The sequence below is a fragment of the Egretta garzetta genome, unplaced genomic scaffold (genome assembly GCF_000687185.1).
Source record: "Egretta garzetta isolate BGI_Z169 unplaced genomic scaffold, ASM68718v1 scaffold351, whole genome shotgun sequence".
NCBI lineage: Eukaryota > Metazoa > Chordata > Aves > Pelecaniformes > Ardeidae > Egretta > Egretta garzetta.
Window position 1 is genome coordinate 697,670 of NW_009258489.1, and position 11,149 is coordinate 708,818.

The 11,149-nt window shown below is 36.0% G+C and overlaps 1 protein-coding gene across 1 annotated transcript in view; it reads left to right on the forward strand.

Moving 5' to 3' along the window:
• VWA8 (von Willebrand factor A domain containing 8) overlaps nucleotides 1–11,149 on the forward strand; it is a 178,274-nt gene that overhangs the window by 99,138 nt on the left and 67,987 nt on the right. Inside the window, exons 25-26 of the mRNA XM_009645253.2 lie at nucleotides 2,679–2,830; nucleotides 11,015–11,123. Coding sequence (XP_009643548.2) covers nucleotides 2,679–2,830; nucleotides 11,015–11,123 — 261 coding nt within the window. The remainder of the gene's footprint in view (nucleotides 1–2,678; nucleotides 2,831–11,014; nucleotides 11,124–11,149) is intronic.

Here is an 11,149-nt window from a genome sequence, read left to right on the forward strand (position 1 = left end):
AACAGGTTTTATGGACAGCAGCAATCAGTTGTACCCAAGGAAATAAATTTTTTGTCATGTCCTACTGATCAAGAGGCATGGAACTATTGAGGCAATTCATTGATGAGAAAGGTATTGATATCAGAAGTTACGCAATGATTCAGAAAACTGTGGACATACTTGGAGACTACTAGTGAAAACCAGATAATATTTGAAGCACTTGACCAAGGCAGTATCTAGTGCAGGGCAGGTAAAAGAGTAGCTCATGAGTGAACAAGATAGCTTGATGCCAGCTTGTTGGTTGTGCTTCTCAGTGAGAAGGGAAGAACACAGAAAATGCAGTATTCATCATCATAAACGTTCTAAAATAATTACTTAAGAAAAGGTTCTGGTTATATAGAGCATGCACAATTCTGGATATGTTTTGTTCTTGTTATTAGAAAGAAGACACGCTTGAAAACAGACTGAGGTAGTCCTGCACACTGAGTACCAAGTAGCTTTTAAACTTAACTGTGATTTTTATAAGTGGGCGCTTTTTTTTTTAATATGTTTACTTTGACTCCAAGGTGCAATTTACATTACAGAAGTTAATAGTTTCACTGTTGAATATTGTCACAAACTTTTTGCATTTATGTTACATGTGAAAAGTTTATAGTCTTTAGTTACAATAGCTGTTGGGAGAAATTTTATTCTTAGTAACCTGTTTCATTCAGTAAGGAATGGACATCGTACTAGGGTGGCACAGGCTGTAGGAAAACTTTATATTATCCCATAATAACTTGTATTTTGCTAACCTGTAATAATGCAGAATTTCTAATAGGTTCCTCATGGACTGGTTTAAAAAGCAGGACATAGTTTAGTGTGCTTTTATACTAACAGTAGTACTGAAATATTCTGTGGCATGTACAGATTAAAAAAAGGTTTGTACAAGCCTATTTCTAGCAGTGGTATTCCATTCTACCACAGTAACTAGCTAATTTTAGTATTGCTTGTGTCACGGATATTTTATTTCAGAGATTAGATTTTTCTTAAATTGAGAAAATACTGAACTCCAGACTAAGGCTGGTGTTTGATTACGAATACGGGACAAAATATTTATGAAAATCTTACGTTTTCTTCTGGTTTAGTTTTTATTTCAGGACTCAAATCTTTATTATTAATGCTTTTATATGTTCCTCTGACGCTTCTGTTAAGTCTGGGTTTGAAGTTATTTGTATCAGCCTTGCTCACTAATGGGGAAAAAACAGATAAGACTTCAACTCTCTAAAATACTTCTTCATATGTTTATCTTCATCACTGTCGATGTGTCATTCTGAGATAGGGGGGTCCATGTCCTGGTTGCAAAGACCTAATATTTGAATCAAAGGCATATGAAGAAAAAGTGAGAAGTTTAAAAATAAAATAAAAATATTCTCATTCCTGTTTCTTGCCAAAAAAGGTAAAATAAAGCAGTGGTGGTAAAAATTTAGTGTATATAGTAGTTTGGTGATTTTTTTTTTTTAATTCTTTTTATTGACTCCATTTAAATCTTACAAGAGTAAGATTTTTTTTTTTTCAGATGTTTTATTAAAGAGTATCTGTGAGAAGGCTCAGTGACAATGCATATTCTGTTTAAATTACCTAAACGTACCTTTCAAAAATAAGCTTATTGGAGCCTGAAATTATGTCAGCATACATTAAGGTCCGTGTTTACTGGAATCTGCCTTAATTTAAATGGGAACAGGTACATGTTTGCTATTGGAGTTTCAGGGCAAATCAAAAGACAGTGGAAGTTACTGACTAAGTGTTTGGAACCAGTTTGCAGTAAGACAGCTTTTGACACTTACAGTGTCTTCTGCAAGTACCAAAAAAAAAAATCTTCGTCATTTCAACTTATTCCTACTACATGAGTTCAACTGGCTGCTCAGTCAAGGCTTTTAAGTCTTGCTGACTTCTAGGTCATAGTGGGAAATGAGAGGGAGAAAAATGTGTTTTCTTCTTGCAGAAAAGCAATAATTAAAAGGTGTGGGAAGATGTGAGGGTCTGAAACCTGCAAGAGCGTACTGGCCGTAAATAATCAACAAAACTCATTTAGGAATAACTAATGAAAGTTTGTTAAACTGTTTTTGCTTTATGTACAAAGGACATTTCAGGTCGTAATTTTCACTAAGAAAACAAATGTTTGTGCATCTTAAGTGAAGTTCTATTTCTACTAAAATCCATCGTGACCTAAAGTCATTGTTAGTAAGTAAGCAGTGTATTTTCAGCTTTACTGTATTCAATGTAAAGAAACAGAATTCTGAAATTAATTGTATAGTTGGATATAAGAATATGTGTACTTGTGTCAGATCTCCACAGTTAGCAGTGGAGTTCAGAAACTGCTACAGAAAGCAGTTCCAAATTTAAAAAATACATTATGATATGTTCCAATGATTACACCATCTTGCTATGTGTATAATGAAAATAATTCTGTAGAACATGAATGATGTTGAGCATTTAAATAATTGTCTCCTGCTTGTTTGTTTAGTTCAGGTTTAGTGTTAGTAACTTCGTGCTGACTTCAAGCAATGTACCTTCTTTATTTGGGAAACTAAAAAAAAGATGACTTGACCATTTGCCTAAGTTGAGAAAAGTTACTGTTATAACTATTCATTTTAGAAGTATTTAATTATATGCTGTAACTTAACAGATATTCAGTAAAAGTCTTTGTTTCTTCACAGAAATTTCCAACTGAAGGACTGGCAAATGTCGTTCGAAATGTATTTGACTTTGACTCCTACAACAACGAAATGCGTGAAATTTTAATGAGCACTTTGCACAAATATGGGATACCTATTGGAGCAAAACCGACCAATGTACAACTGGCCAAGGAGTAAGAATAACATAAGATATATATTAAGAAGACAGGTGTCTCATATTCACTCATTTGTAGTGTGTTATCTTGCTGCTAACTGATTTAAAAACAACCTGGAATACTTGAAGTCAATCCTCCTTTGGTTCCAATTTAATATTCCTCCAAATAAGTTACAATATAAATTACTTTATGGTAGAGTTTTTGCTTATTACTAATATTTAATCTTTAATGTCCATGTACATATTGATAGCTTGTATGGTAAACAGATATATATTAATAAAGGGAAATACTTGTTTCTTCTCCTGTGTATTTAATTGAATTGCAACACACTTCTGTCCTGTCATTTATCACCTAAATCGGTAGCAAAAAAAAAAAGTTTTCTTCAGTGGTAGTGGGATTTTGTCTTTGATACTCACAAAAGGCTTTACAAAAATACTGCAGAATAGGGCAACGCATGTAAGCTCCAAGAACCATTTTTGTGTGTGTCTGTATATCACTAATACTCTTTAATTATATTAACAGTTGATATATTACACCATATACTTTTTCAGAGGTTAGAATCAAAATACTTTTTTTTTTAAGACTAAACTTAATTGTGAAAGAGATTTAACTCATTCTTCTACATTTCACAGATAACAGACTTACATAGATCATATTGAAAAGCAATAGAAAACTTTGGCTTGAACGCTAATGCGTAATTTTTTCTGGAGAAACAAATATTTCCCTTTCATGAAGAAAGTTTTATGGATATATGGAAAACTGAGTTTTCCGTGGGGCATTCTACTTTTATATTTGCTAATGAGGGACTGATTCTTATGACATGATGTCTTGATATTAGATGTCCATGTGTAGGTTTCTCCTGCTGGAGCACCACTGTTATCATATCTAACATCCTACATATAACTATTAAAAAAATATCACCAGTGTAACGATTCATGGTGTACTTTTTAATTTTGATGACAGAAGAATTACATGCCTAGGGAGCCAATGCTTGAGCAACTACAGTGCCTGTCAAAATGACAGTACACACTTGAAACTCTTGCCATAGTTGCTTTGGTAAAAGTCACTTGGTAATTTCTGTTTTAAAGAGTTACAAAGTTTGTCATCGTTTTTGAGAAATTTGCACTTTATATAATTTTTAGGAATATTAGATGTGGGTCTACATGGGTCAATTGGAGAGGACTCTTTAGTAATGAGAACAGAGGTTTAGGAAACAAGAGAAAAACTGCTGTTCAGTGCAGAAGTGGTAGAAGGTAGAATAAAGATCTGGTCATTTTGAATTAGGAATAATCACCTGATCATTTTGAATCTTATCACTGAGGTTTTATAGGACAAGTAACATGAAGGGTGACAGACTTAGAAGACCCCCTTCACTTGCCTGACAGCTATGGGTGTATACTATGTGCACTGAAGGCCAAGAGGAGGAGAAACTACAGGAGCAGTTCACACCCAATTGATAAAAACAACTTTTTCTTAGATCTCATGGTGCAAGATTGGGACTAGACTGACAAAATGGTTCTTATGGTCCAGCAGTCTTGGTCTCAGTATCTCACTTGCATCCACCACAGCTGGCATTGCAGATTGTCCTGCTGCTCCATTCCAAGACAGCCTTGCTGTTGGTCATGAGATTTACCCCTGTGGAGCTTGTAAGCCGCAGGTGGATCACCTTGAATTACAGACACTTCTTTCAGGAATGGTTTATGCATAGTTGATTCTGCCTTGGGGTAAAAGAACATCTAGATAATCTCCCCAAATCTATTCCAGCCCATATTGCAAGCTCACATGATGGACACCTTGAGGTAACTGGGTATGGTGTTTGGACCACTGCAGAAAAGGTTCTTCCTGAAGCTGCTACATGTTTAGAACAAGAGTACTGACCTCTTCTACATTATTTTCCAGGAATATGAGAATAGGATAATGGTGCTAATCTAGTCCATCCTAGTTCCTTCAGAAAATATGCAAATTAATCTAATACCTTCTTATCTGATTTTTGTCATGATTCATGCCTGAAAACCTCCAGAGATGGAGTTCTATAAGCTCCCAAAGCATGTCAGTCTTGTTCCTAAATATCCTTGCCATTAGAAAGTCATCTCTAGACTAAACACATCCAGTTCACTCAATCTTCCTCCTTTTTTAAGGCCTCTGGTTGTGTCTTGTTTCTTTTATGCTTCCCATTTCCACTTTATTCATGTCCGTCTATAAGCATTGTGAGTGAAACTGGGCAGGTTGGTTTCTGATAGAGCTGAGTAGAGTAGTATGAGAGTATAGAATAGAGATGTATTTCATGCAGCGGTCCCTTTTAAAAACCCCAGTATGTTTGCACTTCTTGCAATGTTTAACTCTTGTCTAGTTTTCTAAACATTTTTTCTAAACAGATCCTTTCTGCAGAACCCTGCATAGCGCTTACCCCATCTTCACTTCATGTAATTAACCTCCTTCATGCTTGCACCTTTCTTACTGTATTATTATTTTTCAGATTAGTTCTCTAATTTGTCAAGATCATTTTCAATTTTAAGCTTGTTTTCCGACCTGCTTATAGAACCATAGAATAGTTTGGGTTGGAAGGGACCTTTATAAAGGTTGTCTGGTCCAACCCTCCTGCAAGGGGGAGGGACATCTTCAACTGGATCATAGTCTCTCACAGGTTGGCAATCTCAGGGTTTACTAGGTGTGATTTTTACAGTGTCCTAGTGGCAAGAGCATACCCCCACAGAGGGTGGGACTGTGTCCCAGTCTTAATTTGCAAGACTTTCAAGACTTACTAGCTAGCATAATAAATTGCTCAGGAGTTCTATTAAGAACTGTGAAAACTAGGATAATTGTCCAAACCTGTTCTGCCTGAGGATGTTAGTCATACCTGCAGCAAAGTTATTGCTATTCATAAGAATACAAATCCTGTGCAATTAAGAAGTTTTGTGAAACAGAAGCATTTCTAGGAAATTCTAGGATGGGAAAATCATTATACTGAAATGCTGACTCCTTTATACAGGTACTCTCTGGCATGTCTTGGATCCAACAATTTGTGAATCTGTCTGTCACCTATTACATAATCTAAAAGAAACCTTGAATAAATCATAATTATATAAATTGCTGCTGAAACATAACTGCTGTAAATATAGGAACAAAAACATGAGAGACACAAACAACACACTACAAGAGAAGGTCTCAAAAGAAGGAGCCTCGAGGGTTGTATCCAGCTGAAATTGCAGGGGAAATTTAACAGGCGGTACCAGTGAACCTTATGGGAATTTTAGTTTAGGCTGTGGAATTAAAACAGAGGTGTTTTAATTAGATGGTGTCTAATGACCATTTAGAAGAGAATTCTTGCAGTACTTACTTTCTCAAGAGAGAAATTAATTTGTAGGTGCTAATTTGTTTGTTTCCAAAATTGATATCCTATATTAGACCTGTAAAGTAATGCTTTACTGGGGCTTTTTGTTTCCTTCAGGTTTTTTTTTCCCCAAGCAGGATGGCCATTCTTCAAGACACCGACACGTTCAGTGTCATTAGCTTATAACATCATGATATTGTCTGTATCTCCTGGTATCACCTGTTCGATAGTTTATAATTTTTATCAGTGTTGTGTGTAAAGCAGATGGCTTGTCTATGATGTTTTGCCAAGACATAGTGGGTAAAATGGATTACTCACTGCACTAACTCATTATCTTTCTTTATGTACAATTACACTTTGTTTTTCCTGTTGACATCTGCTATGTCACATTTGTCTGAACTCACGTTAATCTGCCATTTTGTTGCACAGTTCAGACCATTTTCAGTTCCTAGGTAAAACAGCATTCAGCTCTAACTCTGGCATTTATCCCTGATGAAATTGCCATTCCATATTTTTCCTCCCATCACTATCCACTTCCAGGTACTTCCTGTAACTCGAATATTCATTTTATATGAACTGAATTTTTTATATGTAATGTAAATATGTACATTTTAATGGCTTTAATTTTCTCTTGAGAATTTCCCCCCCCAGGTAATCTGTAGTTGTTGTGGGACCTGTCTCATACCATATGTATCTCTTCTCCATCCTGTGCGTTGTGGGGGAAGCAGAGTGGGGGGCTACAATTGACTGTCAGGGAATGAGGCCTAACATAAGGCTGTTCTGTATGTCTACTGCTTATATTTTTAATCAAAAGGTGTTTAAATATAAAGTATGGAGATCTGGTTGGTAAGGAATTTTCCTGGTTTCAAACTGTATCTTACATAAGTCCAAAAAGGTCGGGTGGGATAGAAGTCTCTTCAGCTCAATAGAGCACAGGCTGTTACCGGAGTCCTTGAATAATACATTCCGTGCCAGCGCTGAGCTGGTTTACAAGATCAGCTACTAAGCAGCTTTGTTGCCTGTCTTAGTTCATGTCCGCAGCTGTACTAGTACGATAGCTGGCTGTCACAGATTTGCATTCAGTGGAACTTTAAGATTAAAGATTTGTAGCCATTTTCCAGTATGTTCTCAGAAGGCTAAATGAATAACTTCATAAAGCAGGCTCTATTGACTTTCTGAACGCAGTTGTTTGGTGCTTAGTGGTTTGGTTGGGTTTGGGGTTTTTTTTTAATTATCCTAAAATGAATTTATTTTCTAAAATCAAAAATATACAAATGAGAATAAATTGTGTTCTGTAGGTGTCACTTTGAAAAGTTTTCCAGCAGCAGAAGCTGCTAGAGAATTATCTTGCAACAGATTGCCTCCCCTTAGACTGCTGTGCATGAAGAAAATTGGGAAGAAAAAAATAGTATTTTTTTGTAAAATTATCCTATCAACCGTAGGTCCTGTGCAATCACCTTTTCCAAACAAAATACCTGCTTATATAACCATTTCATGGACAATAGTGATCTTGTAGAAAAGCGGGATGTAAAATTAAGAGTAAATAAACATACAAAAAATATTTCTAAATTTTTTTAAGCAACAGGCTTTGATGGATCCATAATCAAACAAGTGATCAGGAATAAGTCCTTAGAACTTGCTTTTAAGTCTTGGCTTTCTTACAAGATTACTGCAGTCTGCTGTGTAGTTTTTCTGTTCTAGAAACCCTTTCCAGCTTTTGAGGAAAGCAAAAAGCACGAATCACTCTGTACACTCCAACTGGAGAGAGCAGTGAAGTTTCAGTACTGCTCTTACCCAGCCACTGCACTTACATTACACATTACACCCATGAGAGCTCTTTGCTTTGCAGATTTTTACCAGTGATGGCATTTCCATAGTATTCTGTCTGCCTTTTATGTAAATGGTTTTTGGTTAATTAATTTGAAATACAGCAGTGTGGCAGGAGTGCCCTGTGAAGTTTTTTTACTAGTACTGTCGCTTCAAGTTATTTTCAAAACTTTCTTGTTACTTCTAAGTCCTGTGAAAAGAAAAGCTCCTTCCTTCACTGACTATCATATACATTCACTGGAGGAAACCTGTTAAGATGTATAAACATTTTCAGCATGGGCATGTTGTTCCAGTCCTCCTGCATCCTCACTCTCTTCTTGAGAATCGCTCAGGAGGCATACTGGTTATAAGAACTTCAATGCCACCAGCTTCTTCAATACTCTTAGTCTTTCTTAGACCAGATTTATAAGAGAGAGAGCAGTGAGATGGAGTGAAAAAGAATTGTCAGGCCCTGGAAGAATAAGATCCCTATTACTTGTGACAAAGAACTTTGTATTATGAATTCTGCTTTCTGTTTTATTCCTAAATTCTGATCTACCTTTCCCTCCTCTTTGCTGTTGATGATTACTTGGTCTGCTGCCCCAGAGAAACTAAGTCATTCAGAAACAGGAAAGAGAACAAAACCTTAGGAATCTAGGAGAAAGGAGAAATTGGTTTTCCTAAGGGAAGAGAAGAACTATTAGCAAAGCAAATCTCCAGAAAGCTGAAACAGAGTGGAAATGTTTTGTTTCTTTGGGAATGCAATTTGTAATTCTGTTGCTATATAAAGCAGGATATTTGGTTAGAGCTGGTTATTAACATATGTTTTGTTTTAAAATGTAATGGGTGTTTGTGATTAGTAGTGAACCTGTTGATTTCTAGGATGTTGTCCATGAGCGTAATGTGTAAGGAATTAAAACTGAAATCCAAATCCTTGTGGAAGTTGATGTTCCATTGCTAACGGGAAACAATTATTGCTGATTATAGGCATGTCAGACATTATGCTACTCAGAGTCACTGTGGCAAAAAAAAAATCTCCAGTTTCTTTTTGCACACAAGACAGTTTTGGCTCAAGAGATAACCAACGTTTTGCCAACAACTCATTTTGAAACCCAAATGGGTGCCTGAAGTAAAATTCCATTTCATGGATAAACTGACATTTAGTCTAGTTTGACTAGACTAACTTGACTAGTCTTGCCCATTTTCTGACTGCATCAATAAATTTATCTAAGAATTGTGTATATGTTGAAATAGTGCATCCTGGATTGTTTTTCCTAATGGTGTTGAATGTTGTAATCTACAATATATGGTACTTGCATTTTTTTTAATCTGGCTTAATTTCTCTTCTTAATTTGGGAAAAATCTGGCTAGACTAGTTAGGTGTAAAGAATGGAAAAAAGAAAACTGAATTGAGGAAGAATGCAAAATAAATCACTCTTCAAAAAACATTGGTATCTGTTGATACTCTTAACTAGGTGACAAACATGCAATAAAGACTCTACTGATTCTTTGAGTGAGAGAGGGAATTAATGAGATGCATTTTCCTCATTACATGCCCCAGTGGCATACTGCAGGCAGCTGGATATTTATCTATGAGCACCAACCATCTGCAGCATTCAAACCATTTTCTGTTTGCAAAAAGTATCTTTGGCTATCTGACTGCCTTGCAGATGGTCCAGATGCAGAATGGGGATGGAGGCTGAATGCCTGCCCACCTGTGAGTACTGGCTTCTCCAGGTTGCTTGAGATTTGGTGTCAGTATACCAGTAAGAAATGTTAATGCGACTTCCCTGCGTGACTTGCAAAGATTAGAAGATATTAGTGTTCATTCCCTTCATTTTCCTTTAAGTTCGCAGTGGAAAAATGTAAAATTAAAATTCCCCAAGATTCCTATATAGTCCAGCTGTGTTTTTTTTATTTGGGATCCCTTCTTACTCTGAAAAGAATATCAAGGAGAAATGAAACAAACCTCTAAGATCTAGAGGGGCCAGCTTAGTCGTGCGGGAAATAATTGTAACAGAGGAACGAGCATCATCAGACAGGACAGAAGAGACCATGCACAGACTTTTAACAAACAGTCTAAGAGAACTTCCTTAAAATAGACTTTGGAGATATTTATAGAAACTGGGAGAAGGAATGTCTTCTGTTCTCTTGCCAAGTTCTGTAACTGTTACAATAATGTGCAATGCCGTGTAACACAGAATGCAGTTTTTATAAGAGGTCTTTTTAGGAGCAACTGATCTGAAATAAAAGAAACCAAAAGCAATGAGTTCATTAGCTTGAAGGTATTCATGCCAATTAATAAAGTTAAACTGCTTTCAGTGGTTACAAATTACTTCAGAGGAAAGAAATAAAAATTGCGTTGTCCCTATTTTGCTCTCGAGCTACTTTGCCATACACCAGCATTTTCTTTTCCTATATATAAGAGTTTTCTTCCCTAAATAAAGGGTACAGAAATGAAGAAATTAGACCAAGGCAAGCAACTGAGGCTATGAAGATGTCCCTATCCTTTCTGTAGACTGGACGGGCCAGAAGGCAATGGGATACTCTCATATCTGTATTCCTTTGCCTTTTTTCATGTCAGTGGCAAAATATATGGAAATAATTTGTTGAAATTCTATTGCATGGTTAATTTGCCACAGTGTTCACTGTGCTTATTCTGTTGGTTTTTCAGATGAGTGTGCCACTTGCAGGAGCTCCTTTAAGTGGTACTATCCCACCCTGCCTGATCTGAATAAGGCAAAGCAAGAGACAGTTCGGATATATTTTATTACATACCTCAAATAATTCAGACTGGAAATATTTTCCTTTTGAGGCCATATTATGTGAATTTCTCCTTCTTTTATGATGCCGTTTAGGTTATGACTGTATTAGTATTCCAGAAGGATAAGATTTTTGTCATTTAAAATGCAAAAGAAATGAAATATTTTAGTGAGGAAGCATTTTCTACAAGAGAATCTTCAGATATGTCTTGTTGGAAAAATGCAGTTGTTTAAATTATTTCTTCCATATCAGTTGCTGGTTAATGAATGTAAAAATTCCTTTGTTCCTACATTGTTTGACAGATTGCCATTACCAGATCATAAATTTATGGGCTACTGGAAAGTCGATCAGACAGGGAATGCACGACAGAAACTTCTGTGTCCAACAGAAACTCAAAAAATAGATGTAAAGGTTTGTTTTTTTTTTTTTTTTTTTTT